The sequence below is a fragment of the Salmo salar genome, chromosome 03 (genome assembly GCF_965601325.2).
Source record: "Salmo salar chromosome 03, fSalSal1, whole genome shotgun sequence".
Taxonomy (NCBI): Eukaryota; Metazoa; Chordata; class Actinopteri; order Salmoniformes; family Salmonidae; genus Salmo; species Salmo salar.
This window is the reverse complement of record NC_138293.1, coordinates 86,099,369-86,121,517: the sequence shown is the minus strand read 5'-3', so window position 1 is coordinate 86,121,517 and position 22,149 is coordinate 86,099,369. Positions and strand designations below refer to the sequence as shown.

The 22,149-nt window shown below is 44.0% G+C and overlaps 2 protein-coding genes across 6 annotated transcripts in view; one reads left to right on the top strand and one right to left on the bottom strand.

The window, feature by feature from the left end:
• Positions 1-7,762, bottom strand: part of LOC123741732 (zinc finger protein GLIS2) — a 121,919-nt gene extending 114,157 nt beyond the window's left edge. For 2 of the 3 annotated variants that reach the window (XM_082972851.1, XM_045715645.2), the window contains exon 1: positions 6,712-7,762. The gene's annotated coding sequence lies outside the window, so the exon portion shown is untranslated. The remainder of the gene's footprint in view (positions 1-6,711) is intronic. The other variant, XM_082972852.1, reaches the window with a different exon arrangement.
• Positions 7,763-10,782: 3,020 nt separating this feature from the next.
• The window catches only part of LOC106564640 (transcription factor AP-4), a 28,968-nt gene continuing 17,601 nt past the window's right edge, over positions 10,783-22,149 (top strand). The window contains exons 1-4 of one of the 3 annotated variants that reach the window (XM_045715643.2): positions 10,783-11,292; positions 13,367-13,532; positions 20,441-20,539; positions 20,892-21,080. In XM_045715643.2, the coding sequence (XP_045571599.1) occupies positions 11,204-11,292; positions 13,367-13,532; positions 20,441-20,539; positions 20,892-21,080 (543 nt within the window). In that variant the 5' untranslated portion in view covers positions 10,783-11,203. Of the gene's footprint in view, positions 11,293-13,366; positions 13,575-20,440; positions 20,540-20,891; positions 21,081-22,149 lie in introns of all 3 variants that reach the window. The other 2 variants (XM_045715644.2, XM_045715642.2) reach the window with 2 other exon arrangements.

Genomic DNA, 22,149 nt, shown 5'->3' with positions numbered 1-22,149 from the left:
GTGGTTATACCTAGCAATATGTCTCTTGGTTGGCAGTCTATGTGGTTATACCCAGCAATATGTCTCTAGGTTGGCAGTCTATGTGGTTATACCCAGCAATATGTCTCTAGGTTGGCTGTCTATGTGGTTATACCCAGCAACATGTCTCTTGGTTGGCAGTCTATGTGGTTATACCCAGCAATATGTCTCTAGGTTGGCTGTCTATGTGGTTATACCCAGCAACATGTCTCTTGGTTGGCTGTCTATGTGGTTAACCCAGCAATATGTCTCTTGGTTGGCAGTCTATGTGGTTATACCCAGCAACATGTCTCTTGGTTGGCTGTCTATGTGGTTATACCCAGCAACATGTCTCTAGGTTGGCTGTCTATGTGGTTATACCCAGCAATATGTCTCTAGGTTGGCTGTCTGTGGTTATACCCAGCAATATGTCTCTAGGTTGGCAGTCTATGTGGTTATACCCAGCAATATGTCTCTTGGTTGGCAGTCTATGTGGTTATACCCAGCAATATGTATCTTGGTTGGCTGTCTATGTGGTTATACCCAGCAACATGTCTCTTGGTTGGCTGTCTATGTGGTTATACCCAGCAACATGTCTCTAGGTTGGCTGTCTATGTGGTTATACCCAGCAATATGTCTCTTGGTTGGCAGTCTATGTGGTTATACCCAGCAATATGTCTCTAGGTTGGCTGTCTATGTGGTTATACCCAGCAACATGTCTCTAGGTTGGCTGTCTATGTGGTTATACCCAGCAATATGTCTCTAGGTTGGCTGTCTATGTGGTTATACCCAGCAATATGTCTCTTGGTTGGCTGTCTATGTGGTTATACCCAGCAATATGTCTCTTGGTTGGCTGTCTATGTGGTTATACCCAGCAATATGTCTCTAGGTTGGCTGTCTATGTGGTTATACCCAGCAATATGTCTCTAGGTTGGCTGTCTATGTGGTTAACCCAGCAATATGTCTCTAGGTTGGCTGTCTATGTGGTTATACCCAGCAATATGTCTCTTGGTTGGCTGTCTATGTGGTTATACCCAGCAACATGTCTCTAGGTTGGCTGTCTATGTGGTTATACCCAGCAACATGTCTCTAGGTTGGCTGTCTATGTGGTTATACCCAGCAATATGTCTCTAGGTTGGCAGTCTATGTGGTTATACCCAGCAATATGTCTCTAGGTTGGCTGTCTATGATACAGGCCAGGGGCATGATGATCCATCCATCAGGACCCGTCTTATTTTCCCACAGTGCCGCTGTCTGCCCTCGGAGGGTGAAGGGCGCCCTAGGGGCATGACTTCAGAGCTGCGGTGGTGGTGCAGGGTGGGTTCATATGGCATGAAACTCTGGATGTGGAGGGGTACCACATACTGCACAACACCATGCCCAGATGGAGTACTCACTACAGGAGTACTCACTCACTGGCCTCCTGGGCTTTTCAAGCATGACGGTCTAGGGTTTACTGAGAATGGTGAGATAAACAAAAAAATGTAGTCATCGGCAGTCCTGTGGGCGAAAACAGCTCGTTGATGAGAGGTCGAAGGAGAATGGCAAGAATCGTGCAAGCTAACAGGCGGGCCACAAACAGGCAAATAACGGCCCAGTACAACAGTGGTGTGCAGAACGGCATCTTCAAACACACAACTCGTCAGTCCTTGTCACAGATGGGCTACTGCAGCAGACGACCACACCGGGTTCCACTCCTATCAGCTAAAAACATGAAGAAGTGGCTCCAGTGGGGACGTGATCACCAACACTGGACAATTGAGGAGGTGAAAAACATTGCCTGGTCCGACGAATCCCAGTTCCTGTTTTATCATGCTGATAGCGGAGTCAGGATTTGGCGTAAGCAGCATGAGTCCATGGCCCCATCCTGCCTGGTGTCAACGGTACAGGCTGGTGGTGGTGTAATGGTGTGGGTGGTGTAATGGTGTGGGGAATGTTTTCCTGGCACATGTTAAGTCCCTTGATACCAATTGAGCAACATTTCCATGCCCTAAAGAATTCAGGCTGTTCTGGAGGCAAAGGGGGGTCTGACCCAGAACTAGATTGGTGTACCTAATAAACTGAGTATATCTACAGTACATAATGTATACTTGCAGACAAAACCTTCATTGACACTCTTGGTTGGCTGTCTAAGGCAAGCTTCATAAAGGCTATGTTCCAACTAGCATGCTGTACTAGCTAAGCATACTACTAAAGTTCCCAATAGACTCCTCATTGTACAGTTGAAGTCGGAAGTTTACATACACTTAGGTTGGAGTCATTAAACCTTGTTTTTCAACCACTCCACAAATTTCTTGTTAACAAACTACAGTTTTGGCAAGGCAGTTAGGATATCTACTTTGTGCATGATACAAGTAATTTTTCCAACAATTGTTTACAGACAGATTATTTCACTTATAATTCACTGTATCACAATTCCAGTGGGTCAGAAGTTAACATACAGTAAGTTGACTGTGCCTTTAAACAGCTTGGAAAATTCCAGAAAATGATGTCATGGCTTTAGAAGCTTCTGATAGGCTAATTGACATCATTTGAGTCAATTGGAGGTGTACCTGTGGATGTATTTCAAGGCCTACTTTCAAACTCAACGCCTCTTTGCTTGACATCATGGGAAACTCAGAAATCAGCCAAGACCTCAGAAAAAAAAGTGGACCTCCACAAGTCTGGTTCATCCTTGGGAGCAATTTCCAAACGCCTGAAGGTACCACGTTCATCTGTACAAACAATAGTACGCAAGTATAAACACCATGGGACCATGCAGCCGTCATACCGCTCAGGAAGGAGACGCATTCTGTCTCCTAAAGATGAACATACTTTGGTGTGAAAAGTGCAAATCAATCCCAGAACAACAGCAAAGGACCTTGTGAAGATGCTGGAGGAAACAGGTACAAAAGTATCTATATTCACAGTAAAACGAGTCCTATATCGACATAACCTGAAAGGCCGCTCAACAAGGAAGCAGCCACTGCTCCAAAACCTGCATAAAAAAAACAGACTATGGTTTGCAACTGCACATGGGGACAAAGATCGAACTTTTTGAAGAAATGTCCTCTGGTCTGATGAAACAAAAATACTGTTTGCCCATAATGACCATCGTTATGTTTGAAAGAAAAAGGGAGAGGCTTAAAAACCGAAGAACACCATCCCAACCGTGAAGCACGGGGGTGGCAGCATCATGTTGTGGGGGTGCTTTGCTGCAGGAGGGACTGGTGCACTTCAAAAAATAGATGGCATCATGAGGATGGAAAATTATGTGGATATATTGAAGCAACATCTCAAGACATCAGTCAGGAAGTTAAAGCTTGGTCGCAAATGGGTCTTCCAAATGGACAATGACCCCAAGCATACTTCCAAAGTTGTGGCAAAATGGCTTAAGGACAACAAAGTCAAGGTATTGGAGTGGCCATCACAAACCCCTGACCTCAATCCTATAGAACATTTCTGGGCAGAACTGAAAAAGTTTGTGTGAGCAAGGAGGCCTACAAATCTGACTCAGTTACACCAGCTCTGTCAGGAGGAATGGGCCAAAAATCACCCAACTTATTGTGGGAAGCTTGTGGAAGGCTACCCGAAACGTTTGACCCAAGTTAAACAATTTAAAGGCAATGCTACCAAATACAAATTGAGTGTATGTAAACTTCTGACCCACTAGGAATGTGATGAAAGAAATAAAAGCTGAAATAAATAATTCTCTCTACTATTATTCTGACATTTCACATTCTTAAAATAAAGTGGTGATCCTAACTGACCTAAGACAGGGAATTTTTACTAGGATTAAATGTCAGGAATTGTGAAAAACTGAGTTTAAATCTATTTGGTTAAGGTGTATGTAAATTTCTGACTTCAACTGTATGTGGACTGTTTGGATGGATATTGGGACTGAACCTTATTGTTGTCACGCTTGTCGTCGGTGAAGGAGGACCAAAACGCAGCAGGTAAGTGCAGGCTCATCTTGACGTTTATTTATTTTCAAAATGAATACCAAAATAACAAACAACAACTACAACTACAACTACAAACAGTCTGGCTAGCATAGGCTCAACACAGAACAATCACCCACAAATAACAAACACACCCTAATATATGGGACTCTCAATCAAAGGCAGATAGACAACACCTGCCTTCAACTGAGAGTCCCAACCCCAATTAACCAAACATAGAAACAGACATACTAGACTAAACATAGAATACCTGAAAACCAAACAGTGCCCAAAAACCCCGGAATACTTAAACCAAATGCCCCTTCAACAAAACACACCACCCCGAACCACATAAAACGAATACCCTCTGCCACGTCCTGACTAAACTACAATACTAATTAACCTTTATACTGGCCAGGACGTGACAATTGTATGACTGGACCAGAGAAAGACTGCAGCTCAGTGGTGGGCTAGACCATTAAAGTACCAGTGTCAAACCTGTGGTTCCAAACCAGGAAGAGCTGTACAGCACCAACTGTTGCCTCACACAGCTGTCCAAGCTATCCACATGTGGCCAAGCATGCAGGCAGAACAAAACTATGCACAGCGCTAGGCAGAATGCTCTGTGTATACACACACTCACAACTACAAAAGCACACACACACACACAAATGTGTACACACACACAGACACTAACAAGAGCATGCACACACACACACTATTGAGGTGTGAGACCTTGGAATAGGATCACCACCACAGAGATACACAGCTGGACATCAGTGGACATCTGGCTTGTGTCCAGACTGACCGACTGACTGACTGCCTCAGAAAGCAGCAGTGAATACTGTACTGAGTGGGAAAATCTTTACCATGCTGGCTAACCATGCTGCTGTCTGATGAAAACCGCTAACCCTCAGGAGAACTGAACTCAGTCATCTCTGTCTGTCGCTCATCAGCTGATTGGATAAACAGAGTCATGCTGTGTGTGTGTGTGTGTGTGTGTGTGTGTGTGTGTGTGTGTGTGTGTGTGTGTGTGTGTGTGTGTGTGTGTGTGTGTGTGTGTGTGTGTATGTGTATGTGTATGTGTGTGTGTGTGTGTGTGTGTGTGTGTGTGTGTGTGTGTGTGTGTGTGCGCGTGCGTGCGTGCCTGCGTTCCTGTTTGGGTGTGCGTGCGTTCATGCGTATGTGTGTGTTTTTCTGTGTCTTCATGTGTGTGTACACATGCACGTGCCTATGTAGATGTGAAGTGCACCTGGAATACGGCCCTCACACATAGTCTCATAGTTCACAGCAGTATTATGGAAGAAATAGTAGCCAGGGGGCTTGGGTGGGAGTCAATATCCCCTTCTCTTCCTGTTCTTCTTCCCCAAAACCTCCAGTGGGCCCCCAACCAGACCTCCCTCCAGTGGGCCCCCACCCAGACCTCCTTCCAGTGGGCCCCCAGCCAGACCTCCTTCCAGTGGGCCCCCAGCCAGACCTCCTTCCAGTGAGTCTCATATATATATACATATAATATGCTCACTGCCTGTTTGACACACAGTAGGCTACACACACACTTAAGAAACATATTCAAAAACACCAACCCCTTGAAAACATTCAAACTTTCATCCTGCCCCCAACCAACCCCCTCCAATCCAACCCCCCTCAGAAAGTAAGAGTGTGCCTGGGTTCATAATGTAATGTTTTTTAATGATCAGGCCTCCTCATGGGTTGGTTAACTGTATTCTGCCTTGGCAGGCCTAAGCCCTTTTCCCCTGGCCTCATCTGGGACAATGAGAGGCAGCCAATCAGGAGAGGCTCTGTCCCAAACCTGCTCCCTGAGCTCCAAATGTGCACACCATTAGGGGCAGGCACAGAGCAATTGCTTAATTGGAGGAAAATAGCCTCTTTATCAAGGCTTCTGTCCACACAGATCATCTGCTGCCCCATTGCCCAGTACAGTGTAGCTGTCCTGGTCTGCTATTGGTTTGGGTGCTTGGCCCTTGAGAGCAACGCTGAATTAAGTTTTGTTAAATTGGGAACTGGCAACATAACAATGGTGATATTTCATGACAGTGCCGTTATTGGATCCCTGTGTTGTTTGTTCACCTGATGTTATGAGAGAACATTGTGTCTTTAGGGTTTGCAATAGCACATTTTTGTTTAGAGCTTTGAATATTGATAATGTATCACAGTAAATTGATGTGATGGTATTAATAATACCGATAGTGTTCTGCTTCTGGTTCTGATTCCATTCCATCATCTCGCAGAACTGAAATCCTTGACATGCCCCGCGCATATGGCTTCACTATTTGAGGCGAAGCAACCCCACAAGGAGAGTAGGCCTCGCTTGCCAAGCGCGCTCTGAAAATGTGTTTCTGGGGGAATTCTACTTTTTGTTGGGTGACTGTCAAGCAGACATGTCGTGTCCCTATGAATATGAGGAATGACACGGTGTCTTTGTAAATTCCAGACGCTGGCGGTGCACGTAGGCCTACGCCATGGCCAGTGTATAAAGATATGACAGGCAGTCCAGGCGGAGCGGCGGCGGCGGCTCTGGACAACCGAACAGGGCTGGCGCACCGCTGTGGACTCAGAAATTAGGTCAGTCCGCCCTGTCCTCCTTGAACTCTGCCCATTTCACATTTCACCGACTATCTCGGACACACAAGACCACATTTACAAACATCAAATATACCATACGGGAACGAACTGCCCGTGCAAATGATGTAACGCCTATATGTCATCCAGTGTAACAATAACCCGACACAGAGAAGGATAGAGGGGAGTTGTAGGCTAAAGGCAACGGGCTTACCTTAGGGAAAAATCCCGTGGATATGGCCGAGATGTCTCCGATTTATTCCCTCTCCGGCAACAAACTTTCCACTCAATATTTTTGTGCAAAAGCCTCTCGATGACAATTTCCCCTTGCAATTCTGTAATGTTGTCCTCGTTCAAAGCACTAGACGAAGCTGACACGTCTAAATAAAATACTATGTGTCGGGTGAGGCGGTCCGTTCCCAGACCATTGGTTTGAAAAAGAAAAAGAAAATGGAATAAAACGAAGATGATAAGACAAGCAATACGAGATAATCGTATAGTGTTGATGTCAGTTACCGGGGATGAGATAATTTCACGTCGCCAGAAACCGGTTAAATTTAGGCTAAACACCCCAAACTGTGTCCACAGTCTAAACTGTTCCTTTTTGGAAAATGAAGATCACTGGTTGTAGAATGTGCATCAAAATGACGCGTTCGGTTTCGTCTTGGATTCAAAGTGCATCGCTTAATGGCAACGCTGGTCAATTAGGGTGTTCAATGGGTGGTCGTTCTCCAGGGAGTAGGCTATAGGAGGGGTGCGCTGGGAGACACAGAGCCGAGAGATGTCGCGAGGGGGGGTCTTCTTCACTCGTTATGTTTCCAGATGCCGACTCCCTGTGGTTACAAACGGAGGTGTTGTCCTTATAGCTTTCTATTATTCTATTTCTCCCTGTCTCTCACTCTCTCTCTTGCTCTTCTCTGTTCTCGCCTATTTAGTCCTCAAGGAGACGTGATTGGTAAGGTGGTCTCCCCGCGTCCGTCTGAGAGGACCCGAGCCAGCCCGTGATCTCCCTCTCCTTGCGCGCAGCAGACTAGCCCCGTCTCTGCCAGCTCAGCGCATGCTTGCTGCTCCGCCCATCCACCATGGGCAGTCAGTCCTCAGCTCCTCTCAAAACAAGTCTCTCCTTCCCCGCTGAACATACCTTTTTCTTTAACCCGCTTTAACTCTTACAATGAACCATACAGAAAATCATAAGGGATATTAATGTGTTAGGAGACAACTGGTTTGCATGTTTTAACGCATCTGTGTTACTGGACACGTCTCTGTTTCCCCAAGTTTAAACAGGAAATTGCTGAGCTTCTTTAAAAAAAACTCCTTTCACATATTTGGTGCTCATATTTAACCCGTTAACTTCTTTATATTCAACAAACGTGTTTCTTAATTGTTTTGGTGTCTTATAAGTGACATTTGCTTATTTTCTATTCATTCGCGTTTAGTTTATTAGAGATGATGGGAGAAAATAGTACTATTATAAATATACCTATATAAAGCCCTATCATTTTGTCTATTGTTATTCAATTACTAAATTAATTTAGGAAATTACAGGGACCAATCAATGTACTTAGGCTACCTACCAAGTCAATGAATTCCTAATGCAATAGGTGGCACATACCTAGGCCCATAGCCCTAATAATCCTTGCAGTGCACCATTAGGTATAGCCCACTTGTGTTGCTTAGGGAGAACTCCGATACACTGCCTCGGGGTACCAAAAACCCCAGAGCAATGATGGTGTTTCAGGTAAGTGCTGAACCAGTAACATTGTTTTACCTCATCCAACCACCAGAGGTCGTGTCAGTAACAGTACATTGTGAAAAATCTGGTCCTGAGCTACAAAGTGAGTAGGCTTTTGTTCCAGCCCAGCATTAATACGCCATATTATCTTGACGAGTAGTTAATAATAATACATATTTAATTGTCACATGCAGTGAAATTGGTTGTTTTACAGGGTCAGACATAGTGATACAGCGCCCATGGAGCAAATTATGTTTAACTGCCTTGCTCAAGAGCACATTGACAGATTTCCGATTTTTCACCTTGTCGGCTTGGGTATTCGAACCAGCAACCTTTCGGTTACTCACCCAACACTCTAACCGCTAGGCTACCTGCCGCCCAGTTGTGTCTGGTGTTTTAATGCTGGGTTGCACATATGTCTGGCTCTCCCAAGACTAGGACTAATGATCAAGTCCAACATAACTTCATAATTGATCATGTAAATTGTGCATGATATTGGGTGAATACGTCTGTCTCTGGGAAAATATGGGTAAATATGTCTGGGGCATAGTTAAGTAACAATGAAGTTATGCAACACCTATGTTGTGTACAGAAATCTTTGGACCTATAGTGGCTGGTACCTAGTGGTACATCCAAAATGTTAAATTCATAGGTAAATACACTCACACTAAAGTACACAAATAAACATAGCCTATATTAATGTGTTAATCATTATTATTGATGAAAACAGCCATGCAAACAGGTTATTTCAGGTGAACGGTAAGTCGTGTGTGGCACATAATAAACATAATGGCAGGTCGACAACATTACTTGACTGTATAGCCTTTAAGCGTAGGCCTGTGTGCATAAATCAGCTTCCGTGAACCTGTTATATTAGAAACTTTAACGTAAATATATGCAAAATAACCTGTAACAGATAACATTATAACTTATAACAATAGCCCCTAAGCAACATGTTCACACACATATAATGTTCATGTTAGACTGAAGGGTATGAACATGACACTTAACTAATTATTATATTCCTGTTCAAGTGTGTTGCCTTCGTCCTTTTGTAGTATTACACCAGTGTCCCTGGCTGTCCTCCAGGGCCTGTGTGTGTGTGTGTGTGTTACCAGTGTACTGGAGGAGAAGTGTAGCCCTATGGGCAATGATGACAGGTGCAAAAATAACACCTTTACCGATGTACAGTATGTTAGATTTGTTGCAGAGGTTTTTCCCCCTGTAAAACGTATCCAGTTGTTCATTTGCTTTATGACTAGGTAGACTACTGAATAAACACTGTTGGGAATGCTCAGATTCAGGTGTGAAGGGCACAATCAGAAATGAGACTGGAGTCATGCGTTTAGGCTCTTAATGGTTAACCATATTATTTATGTAATAGGCTACTTTGCTTATAATTATGTGTATAGGCTATGACACTAACAATGTTCTCTGAAATACTGCAAAATGCTCTAATCATTCCTGTCCTCCATTTATTACAGGTATGTTATTCAGACCATTTAGATCATATGGGTGCAATATTAAAGTTACATAGGAATGTGGAATAGCCTCCCTAGATCAAGTCTCTTTAGTAGCTGAACGTAGTTGTGTATTGTCAATATCATCTGCAATACTGTGTATGTTGCATGGTGCATCATGCTGTAGGACATGTGCCAGGTCTTCCTTTTCCATAGCAGGATCTAGCCTGACCACCCAGTGAGCTCCTTTAGCCTAGAAGCAAAACCAGCTGACTGCTGGCTTTCATTTTTTATCAATGAATCTAGGTCCAGCCTATCTATGATGTCATATAAAGACTATTAATCGCTAATAGCATAGGAAAAGCAAAAGCTGGGGCATGTCAATAAGTAGCTAAATGATCCTGTGCTAAACTTGCGGAGTGCCTGCAGTTTGGGGAGAAAGATGGCGCTATACTATAACGACTTAATAACCTGTCATGCAACATTGTACGCAGCAACAGCAGCAAGTGTAACAATTGTTGCAGCAGCGAATGATCAGCCGTGAAATTTACCAACATTGTAACATTGCTACACACGCTTATACTACACACATTTCCGGGTGCAAGGGTACTGCTTCCATTTTGTGGCTCGAGTTCTGTTCTGCTCGAACAGCACGCACCAACAAGGCAAGAGTGGCGATTAGGTAACTCTCCTCCTCTCCTACACCCAAAATGGTGAACACATTCAGCTGTTCAATGTCAGCCTCTTTCTCTCGGCGCTGTTTCCCTTCGCTCCTCTCCCCACTCGAGCCCCCCCACAGTTTGTTGCTGTTTTTGTGAGCCCTGCCAACTCGTCAGCTGATCCCGCTTGTTCGCTTCATAGTGGGAGGAGACCAGTGCCCCTACAGACTGGTTTCCTCCGCTCTATCGTTAACGTTTCGAAAAACATCGTAGATTTAAAATAACAAAGTGACGCATGCAAAAAATATATGTTTTTCCTAATTTACATGGAAAATCCTCATAAAATAGATAATGTCATAATAACTGTAGATTAGGCTACTAGGATTCGAGATATGGCATCAGTGATCGGTATCACTCAATGGAAACAATTATACATTTGTGGCTATCATTTAATCCACCAGACTCGTGCCTCGCCCCCTCCAGTGTAGATTTAAATAATCCTTTGTTTACATGATGCAGTCCCTCTGTCCGCGGAAGGAGGCTTTTGGTAGTGCTGTGTGATTCCTACCAGCTGTTTCCCGCCTTGAAAGACATCCGATCAGCTGCAACTACACACATACACGTACATGCAGAAGGAAAGAGAGAGAGAGATTGAGAGCGCCACACAACGAGGGAACCCTATCAGCTGGAAGTAGAGTAACGTTACAACTCAGAGTGCTCTGCTACTACATAAGGAATTTTCCGAATTATGAAATGATTCTAGATTTATGAGCAAGGGAATTTTCACCTGAAACTGGAACATATTTTGTGCGTTAATTCATTTGAACCGGGGGACACACGACTGGAGAGGAAAGCATGGAGTATTTCATGGTACCAGCACAGAAGGTGCCCTCCTTGCAACATTTTAGGAAAACGGAGAAGGAAGTGATTGGGGGTCTTTGCAGGTGTGTATGCACTTTTACTATTTCGCATTATTTTATATAATAACTATTTGTTTATCTCTGCTTGTGGTGCGCACTTAGCGACTGTGGCGTGGCAACATGCTTGATTTGATCTGTATGTTATTGTGTACTGTACACGACCCACTGTCAGAGAGCGAGACAAATATTACCTTTATTGAATATCGATGAAGTACTCATATTAGGTAGAAGATGATTCAGTACATTCATATGTAACTTCATTTTACCGTTACTTTAGCGAAATATAGACATTTAGTAGCTAACAAACATACCCCACGTGGTTACATGCACACCACGCTGCTGCTCTGTTCGGAGAGATCCCTGGCTATTTTGATATTTTCCCAACGGTTACGTTATGTTTTGGATAAGTATACTAATTTACATAGGAGCAAGAGAGGTAGTACATGTATAACAAAGGTGTCGCACCTTTGTTATGCATGTTTAGCCCACAAGTCCCAGAGGGTACTGTTTGCTCAGTTCGTTGGGGAGCGCGCTGAAGTTATTGTGGGCAGTGCGGCCATGCTTGTGCTAAAGTGGTGAGGGATCTGTCGTAGTCTTCCCTCCAGTAACTTCACATTTCATGTTCATTTATGAAAAATCCACGGTAAAAATTTAAGTAATCGCATTTGTACAACGAAATCGCAGTTTCGCTGGTATTCTTGGCCACATTTTGGTGCACTCTAGTACGGTATGCACTGCGTCTTTTATCCCGCAGCTCAGCCATGCCGCCGCATGTACAGAGGAAGCAGTCGCATTGTTGTAATGGCGGAGGACTAGATGAGTGGTTTTGAACGCAGTAGTGTGGCGGCGCGATACTAAAACAAATTGGACCGTTTGAAATAGATTGTGTCGCTGCGAGGCATTCCGCAACCGATTGAGAAATGAATAGTGGTCTTTTTAATTAGGTTGTGTGTATAGTGGAAGGCCAGTCGATGCATTTGCAACCTTTAGTAGACAGGGAGGCGGAGATGAAGGATAAAGTGTGGTCTGCGCACATGGTCTGGGACATGTAGTTCTATTTTCGAATTGTGTAAAATCCCGAATGTAGGATTTTGCATAAAATTGTGCAAGCAACACTAAATTATAGTCTTTGAGGTGCAAATTTGGCCACAATACATTCTGAAACATGATTTCTCACTTAGAAATATGTATTTATTATGATAATACTTTAATGTTTATTATGTTAATGTTGCTATAATTTGGAGACCCTGTAAAAGCAACTCATCTAATATACTGTTCCTAGTCTGTCAAGCTATGGTGGTTGTATTTCTGACTGGGCTCGCTATTCACTACCACCCAGTCGTGATTTGGCATAGGCTGTGTTTGCTGGCTGGTTTCTGGGATGTAAGGAAACAGCAGACACGTTCTCTCCCCATCTGTGTCGGCACAATTGTTCCCTGTGTTTGCTGAGGCAGCTGAGTCAGTACTGATAAGAGCCTTGCTACTAGAAAGCTTCCCAGTGATACTCCCATTAGATACAGAGGATGTGGAAGTTCAATTAGACATTTCCCATCCCAAATGGAATCTGTGTGGGTGCCATGCTGAACAAATCAGAATGACAAACGCTTTTATGGTTGGAATTCTCACAGGCTGTGTTCCGTGGGCTCAGAGGTCTGAAACAATGGGGTTTGGCCAGGGGTTCTAGCAGGAAAGTCAGCATTGTGTTGTGCAGTGGGCCATGTGAAGCGCCTGCTAGGGTGTTATAAGAAAACAGCATCAAAGCCTGTTCTGCACTTTCATGCTGTTTTCTCAGGGCACAGTCAGCTTGGTACGTAGGAAGCATGGCACATGACATGGTTATTACTGTATTTTTAGCATCGACATTGACCATCACAATGGTTCTGTTTTGAAAGCTCAACAAAGCTTTGTTTTCTGGCTTGTTTTGATAGTTCATACATAGCTGCGCTGTTGCTCACAGTAGGTTCATTCATGTTTTGAATTTATACTCCATTCAAAACTGACCAATAGAGGTCAACTTGAAGATCTCACTTAATATCTACACTGTGGACCTTTGACCCCTATTGTGTAACCTTACGACCTCTTCTCTTCCTCCCCCCAGCCTGGCGAACATTCCCCTGACCCCGGAGACGGCACGCGACCAGGAGCGGCGGATCCGTCGGGAGATCGCCAACAGCAACGAGCGGCGGCGTATGCAGAGCATCAACTCCGGCTTCCAATCGCTCAAGACGCTCATCCCCCACAGCGACGGGGAGAAACTCAGCAAGGTGGGTCCGAGGGAGGAAAGGAAGGGAGAGAAACTCAGCAAGGTAGGTCAGACTTTGACTTGTTTATTAGACAACAACAAATTAAAACCGCGTAGCAAACTACAACGTGCATTAATGGAATTATAAGAGGACACAATAAAGGCAGAAAAGTCCACCACATATTGTGGTCAGAGAGAGAACATTTAGTAAGGTCAGATAGGAGGGAGTTGGAGAGAGAAAGATCAGACAGACAGGGAGATTGGGTTAGTAGGTTAGTCTAGTGAGATCAGACAGGGAGATTGGGTTAGTAGGTTAGTCTAGTGAGATCAGACAGGGATATTGGGTTAGTAGGTGAGTCTAGTGAGATCAGACAGGGATATTGGGTTAGTAGGTTAGTCCAGTGAGATCAGACAGGGATATTGGGTTAGTAGGTTAGTCTAGTGAGATCAGACAGGGAGATTGGGTTAGTAGGTTAGTCTAGTGAGATCAGACAGGGAGATTGGGTTAGTAGGTTAGTCTAGTGAGATCAGACAGGGAGATTGGGTTAGTAGGTTAGTCTAGTGAGATCAGACAGGGAGATTGGGTTAGTAGGTTAGTCTAGTGAGATCAGACAGGGAGATTGGGTTAGTAGGTTAGTCTAGTGAGATCAGACAGGGATATTGGGTTAGTAGGTTAGTCTAGTGAGATCAGACAGGGAGATTGGGTTAGTAGGTTAGTCTAGTGAGATCAGACAGGGATATTGGGTTAGTAGGTTAGTCTAGTGAGATCAGACAGGGAGATTGGGTTAGTAGGTTAGTCTAGTGAGATCAGACAGGGATATTGGGTTAGTAGGTGAGTCTAGTGAGATCAGACAGGGAGATTGGGTTAGTAGGTTAGTCTAGTGAGATCAGACAGACAGGGAGATTGGGTTAGTCTAGAGATCAGGCTGACAGGGATATTGGGTTAGTATGTTAAAGTCTAGAGCAGTGGATCCCAAACTTTTTATAGTCCCGTACCCCTTCAAACATTCAACCTCCAGCTGCGTACCCCCTCTAGCATCTGGGTCAGCGCACTCTCAAATGTTGTTTTTTTGCCATCATTGTAAGCCTGCTACACACACTATACAATACATTTATTAAACATAAGAATGAGTGAGAGTTTTTGTCACAACCCGGCTCATGGGAAGTGACAAAGAGCTCTTAAAGGACCAGGGCACAAGTAATAATAATCAATAATTGTGCTCTTTATTTAGCCATCTTACATATACAACTTTTTGTTCATTGAAAATTGTGAATAACTCACCACAGGTTAATGAGATGTATGTGCTTGAAAGGATGCACATAACTCTGCAATGTTGGGTTGTGGAGAGAGTCTCAGTCTTAAATGATTTTCCACATGCAGTCTGTGCCTGTATTTAGTTTTCATGCTAGTGAGGGCTGAGAATCCACTCTCACATAGGTACGTGGTTGAAAAGGGCATCAGTGTCTTAACAGCTGATTTGCCAAGGCAGGATACTCTGAGCACAGCCCTATCCAGAAATCTGGCAGTGGCTTCTGATTAAATTACATTTTCACAGAACCGCTTGTTTGAATTTCAATGAGGCTCTCTTGTTGAGATATCGGTAAGTGGACTGGAGGCAGGGCATGAAAGGGATAACGAATCCAGGTGTTTGTGTCATCCGTTTCGGGGAAAGTACCTGCGTAATTGCGCGCCCAACTCACTCAGGTGCTTCGCTATATCACATTTGACATTGTCCGTAAGCTTGAGTTCATTTGCACACAAAAAATCATACAATGATGGAAAAACCTGTGTGTTGTCCTTGTTAATGCAGACAGAGAAGAGCTCCAACTTCTTAATCATAGCCTCAATGTTGTCCCGCACTTTGATAGTTGTAATCCTAGATTCAGATCATTCAGGCGAGAAAAAACATCACCCAGATAGGCCAGTCATGTGAGAAACTCGTCATCAGGCAAGTGACAATTATGGTCAGTAAAGAAAACTTTAAGCTCTTCTCTCAATTAAAGAAATGTGTCAATACTTTGCCCCTTGATAACCAGCGCACTTCTGTATGTTGTAAAAGCGTTACATGGTCGCTGCCCATATCATTGCATAATGCAGTAGATACACGAGAGTTCAGGGGCCTTGCTTTAACGAAGTTAACCATTTTCACTGTAGTGTCCAAAACGTCTTTCAAGCTGTCAGGCATCCCCTTGGCAGCAAGAGCCTCTTGGTGGATGCTGCACTGTACCCAAGTGGCGTCGGGAGCAACTCCTTGCACGCGCGTCACCACTCCACTATGTCTCCCTGTCATGGCTTTTGCTCCATCAGTACAGATACCAACACATCTTAACCACCAAAGTCCATTTGATGGCACAAAGCTGTCTAGCACTTTAAACATATCCTCTCCTGTTGTCCTGGTTTCAAGAAGAGTATGTCTTCCTTAATTGACCCCCCATAAACGTAACGGACATATACCAGGAGCTGTGCCAGGCCTGCCACATCTGTTGACTCATCCAGCTGTAACGCATAGAATTCACTGGCTTGTATGCGAAGCAGTAATTGTTTCAAAACATCTCCAGCCATGTCACTGATGCGTCGTGAAACAGTGTTGTTTGATGAAGACATTGTCTGTACAGTTTTTTTTGGCCTTTTCCCCCAGCATTGTCCCAGCCATATCCGCAGCAGCAGGAAGAATGAAATCCTCCACAATAGTCTGGGGCTTGCTTGTCCTAGCCACTCGGTAGCTCATCATATAAGACGCTTCTAGCCCCTTCTTATTAATGGTATCGGTTGCTTTTATACATGTCATCTTAATTCTCGCTCAAAAAACTCCCGTGGCTTATTTTTCAAATTGGCATGTTTTGTTTCTAAATGTCTGCGCAAGAGTGAAGGTTTCATCTAGTTGTTAGATAGTACTTTTGTGCATATAACACACTGTGGCTGAGGAAAGGCACTACTCCCATTATAAGTGAACCCCAAATCAATGTAGTTCTCATCATATTTTCACCTCTTCGATGGTCCACCGTCCCTGTCTGTTGTTCAGTGCTTTCCTGAGTAAGGGGGCAGTAGCTCTTCAGCTGCATCAGATTCACAACTGTCAGTGTCAATGCTAGCTGGGCTAACAACATGTAGAATTACTGATGCTAGCATTGGATGTGCTCGTGGAAGCAGAACAACTTGTCGTCGACAGGTGTAGCAGTACTACCAGTAGAGCTGGTATGTGTCTCTATGGACGCATGCCTTACTTTTTTTAAACTATTTATCAATTTTTGAGCAAACGGAATGAGCAGCAGCTACATTTGGCTACATACGGACCGTTAGTGTAATTCCCGCGAGAGAGTAACGGTTAATGTGATTGGATGTTAATAATTTGCCATGGCTACCTGTATTTGACATTGTGTTGTTATTTCACTGAGCACTAGATGGTTTAATTTTATTTTTGGCAGTGAAACGAGGCTACTCAGGCGAGAGAGAGAAACTCACCTAAATGTATAGCCCCGTTGGAAAATATAAATGGACTGTTTGAAAATGTGAAGAAAAAATGTTTTTTTTTAAAATTTTGTTTACATTTTTTATACATGTAAATCACATTTGTATTTGGCGTACCCCCAACGGCATTGCACGTTCCCCAGTTTGGGAATACCTGGTCTAGAGAGATCGGTCAGACAGACAGATATAGTGGGATAGTAGGTTCAAGTCGAAAGATTAGTCAGACAGACAAGGAGATTGGGTTAGTAGGTTTGTCTAGAGAGATCAGTCAGACAGACAGGGAGATTGGGTTGGTAGGTTCGTCTAGAGAGATCAGTCAGGTGGACAGGGAGATTGGGTTAGTAGGTTCGTCTAGAGAGATCAGACAAACAGGGATAGTGGGACAGTAGGTTAAGGTCTATAGAGATCAGACAGGGAGATTGGGTTTGTATGTTTGTCTAGAGAGATCAGTCAGACAGACAGGGAGATTGGGTTTGTAGGTTTGTCTAGAGAGATCAGACAGACAGGGATAGTGGGACAGTAGGTTAAAGTCTAGAGAGATCAGTCAGACGGACAGGGAATTGGGTTAGTAGGTTCGTCTAGAGAGATCAGACAGGGATAGTGGGACAGTAGGTTAAAGTCTATAGAGATCAGTCAGATGGACAGGGAGATTGCCATGCCTGTTCAACTCCCAGTACATATAATTCTAGATATGTACAGTGCTGCTTGAAAGAATGTGAACCCTACAGGGCAATTCGTAATACAGACAGTCCAGGTAAATGACAGAAACAAAAAAATATATATTTTCATTGTTTATTTAACAAATGGTTTATTTAACAGAAACTCAGATTTGATGTGTCCTCAAATATGTGAGCCCCTTCAGTCAATAGCTTGTGGCACCGCCATTAACAGCGATAACTTGGAGTAACTGTCTCCTCTAGCCAGTGATCAGTCTCTGACATAACTGTCTCCTCTAGCCAGTGATCAGTCTCTGACGTAACTGTCTCCTCTAGCCAGTGATCAGTCTCTGACGTAACTGTCTCCTCTAGCCAGTGATCAGTCTCTGACGTAACTGTCTCCTCTAGCCAGTGATCAGTCTCTGACGTAACTGTCTCCTCTAGCCAGTGATCAGTCTCTGACATAACTGTCTCCTCTAGCCAGTGATCAGTCTCTGACGTAACTGTCTCCTCTAGCCAGTGATCAGTCTCTGACGTAACTGTCTCCTCTAGCCAGTGATCAGTCTCTGACGTAACTGTCTCCTCTAGCCAGTGATCAGTCTCTGACATAACTGTCTCCTCTAGCCAGTGATCAGTCTCTGACGTAACTGTCTCCTCTAGCCAGTGATCAGTCTCTGACGTCTGTTTTCAGGGATTTTTGCCAACTCCTTCTTACAGAACTCAGCCAATTGAGTGAGGTTTGAGAGGTGTCTGGCATGAACAGTCCGCTTCAGGTCCTGCCACAGCATCTTGATTGGATTTAGGTCAGGACTTTGACTTGCCCAATCCAAAACACAATTCTTCTTTCTCCTGAGCTATTATTTGGTAGATTTGCTGTAATGCTTTGGGTCTTTGTTGGAAGACCCACTTTCGGCCCAGCTTTAGCTCCTTGACTGATGACATGACGTTCTGTTGAAGAATCTCCTGGTATACCTCAGAATTCATGGTTCCCTTAATGATGTGAAGTCGTCCCGGTCCAGAGGAGGAAAAGCAGCCCCACATCTTGACATTCCCATCACCATGTTTGACGTTGGGATAAGGTTACTTTGGTGGTAGACAGTGTTGGGGTTTCGCCAAACATAGCAGTGTTGATTGTGACCAAAAAGGTCCATTTTGGACTATTCGGTCCAGAGAATGGACTTCCAGAAACCTTCAGGTTTGTCCAGGTGGTCTCTTGCAAAGTTAAGACAGGCAGTTTGGTTCTTTTTTTGACAGCAGAGGCTTCTTCCTAGCAACCCTCCCATGAATGGCATTTGGATTCAGTGTTCTTATTGTTGAAGCATGCACAGTTACCTGAGATGCAGCAAGGGAGGTCTGCAAATCTCTAGATGTTATGTTTGGGTTGGCTTTTACCTGATTTATTATTGTTTTTGGGGCTATTTTGGAAGGACGTCCACTTCAAGGCCGAGTTGCTGTCATGTTAAATGCTCTTCATTTGCCTCACAGTGGACTGATGGAGCTCAAATCTTTTTGAGATGATTTTATAGCCTTCCCCAGACTGATGTGCTCTCCCTACCCTCGTCCTGATGTCCTCTGAGAGCTCCTTTCCTCTCGGCATGGTGTGCTTTGCATTCACCTGGATGGGTAAACACCAAACTGACCAGGTTTCTTATCTCTATTTATCCGAGTCCCGCCCAAACTCTTTCCTAACGATCTCTCCTTTGATTGGTTTATTTGGTACCCAATTATTTTACCCACCTGATTCTAATTACCTACTTGATTTAACCAATGCAACTTGGGGTTCACTTATTTTTGTACCTGCACTAATTCCTTTTTAATGTTGTTTTTCTACTACGCACATGATTTCCTGTACACCAACATATGGTATTGGTAAATATGAAGCTGTTATGTCAGATCAAAAAAACTGGTTCTGGTTAAATGAAGATTTCATGGTAAAGACTAAACAAATCTGTAATAGAACAAGGGGTTCACAAAGTGTCAAGCAGACCTGTAACACGTACTGATAAGTTGCTAGACAAGTCTTCCCTTTGAAGTTGTACAGGCTCTTGTTGCTGCTACAGCACCAGTCAAGAGGCTCTTGTTGCTGCTACAGCACCAGCCAAGAGGCTCTTGTTGCTGCTACAGCACCAGCCAAGAGGCTCTTGTTGCTGCTACAGCACCAGTCAAGAGGCTCTTGTTGCTGCTACAGCACCAGCCAAGAGGCTCTTGTTGCTGCTACAGCACCAGTCAAGAGGCTCTTGTTGCTGCTACAGCACCAGCCAAGAGGCTCTTGTTGCTGCTACAGCACCAGCCAAGAGGCTCTTGTTGCTGCTACAGCACCAGTCAAGAGGCTCTTGTTGCTGCTACAGCACCAGCCAAGAGGCTCTTGTTGCTGCTACAGCACCAGCCAAGAGGCTCTTGTTGCTGCTACAGCACCAGCCAAGAGGCTCTTGTTGCTGCTACAGCACCAGCCAAGAGGCTCTTGTTGCTGCTACAGCACCAGTCAAGAGGCTCTTGTTGCTGCTACAGCACCAGCCAAGAGGCTCTTGTTGCTGCTACAGCACCAGCCAAGAGGCTCTTGTTGCTGCTACAGCACCAGCCAAGAGGTTCTTGTTGCTGCTACAGCACCAGCCAAGAGGCTCTTGTTGCTGCTACAGCACCAGCCAAGAGGCTCTTGTTGCTGCTACAGCACCAGCCAAGAGGCTCTTGTTGCTGCTACAGCACCAGCCAAGAGGCTCTTGTTGCTGCTACAGCACCAGCCAAGAGGCTCTTGTTGCTGTTATGTATCATTTTGTCGTAGTTATAACAGTGTTCACTCCTCTACAGGCAGCCATCTTGCAGCAGACAGCAGAGTACATCTTCGCTCTGGAGCAGGAGAAGACACGACTACTGCAGCAGAACAGCCAGCTCAAACGCTTCATTCAGGTGAGACACAGTCATCATTTGGTGTCACTAGTGTGCACCCCCCATTTAGTTTGGATACGCAGTTGTTCCTACCAGCACGTGGCTCTCTACACACACTACTGTGCTCAGAATCATTACTTAGTTTTTTAACAATAGTAATCTGGCCTCAGTAGATGAGAAATGTTCTACTCTTCTCAGCATTTAAAATTCAGTTTACTTTCCTGTGTCCATTCCTTAGTTCATAGACTGTTCATCAAACACACTGCAATGGAAGGAATCACCCGTCGTAGTCCAAATCAACCCTATCTTAGTCCTCCATGACTTACTCTCTGACTCTCCCTCCCTCCTTTCGCTCCCTCTCTTGCTCCAACAGGAGTTCAGCGGCTCCTCCCCAAAGAGGAGGCGCGGGGCGGAGGAGAAGGATGAAGGGATCGGTTCCCCAGACATTTTGGAGGAGGAGAAGACGGAGGACCTGCGGAGGGAGATGGTGGAGCTGAGACAGCAGCTGGACAAGGAGCGCTCTGTTCGAATGATGCTGGAGGAGCATTTGAGACAGGAGGAGGTAGGAGCAGAGACACACAACCACAACAAGTAATTGTCAGGAACCACCGTATTCAGGGTGTGCACAGCGTGTTTGAAGTGATTGAAGTACTTGAATTTGGAGCTCAGAAAATCAAGTACTGGAAAACCTTGAGTTGAAAATCAGTCATTTCCTCAATTTGGTCGTTAAAAAGTCCCAGAAAATATTGTAGGCTATTTATAAACTCTCCTGCTCCAATATAATTATCCAATGATTTTATTTCTGATCAGTTTTTGTGAGTTTCCCACCGTTTCAATTGACGGGTGTTGGGCTAGTTTGTTGTGGTAAAACCATTTCATGAGGTCAACAACAGAATATTGACTTTATTACAAAGGAAACGGTTTTTATTGTTGCTTTCTCGTTTGAAAAACATGATACCAAACTAGAGGTCGACCGATTATGATTTTTCAACGCCGATGCCGATTATTGGAGGACCAAAAAAAGCCGATACCGATTAATCGGACGGTTTTTATATATATATATTTGTAATAAGGACAATTACAACAATACTGAATGAACACTTTTATTTTAACTTAATATAATACATCAATAAAATCTATTTAGTCTCAAATAAATAATGAAACGTGTTCAATTTGGTTTAACCTCCCTAGTCAACAGCCAGTGGAATCGCGTCGCGCGAAATACAAATACCTCATAAATGCTATAACTTCAATTTCTCAAACATATGACTATTTTTCACCATTTTATAGATACACTTCTCCTGAATCGAACCACGTTGTCCGATTTCAAAAAGGCTTTACAGCGAAAGCAGAACATTAGATTATGTTAGGAGAGTACCCTGCCAAAAATAATCACACAGCCATTTTCAAAGCAACTAGCATGCATCACAAATACCCAAAACACAGCTAAATGCAGCACTAACCTTTGATGATCTTAATCAGATGACACTCCTAGGACACTCCTTGTTCGATAAAGTTCATATTTATATATAAAAACAACATTTTACATCGGCGCATGACGTTCAGAAAATATTTCCCCTCAAATGCTGCCGGTGAATCAGCGCCACAATTTACAAAAATACTTGTCATAA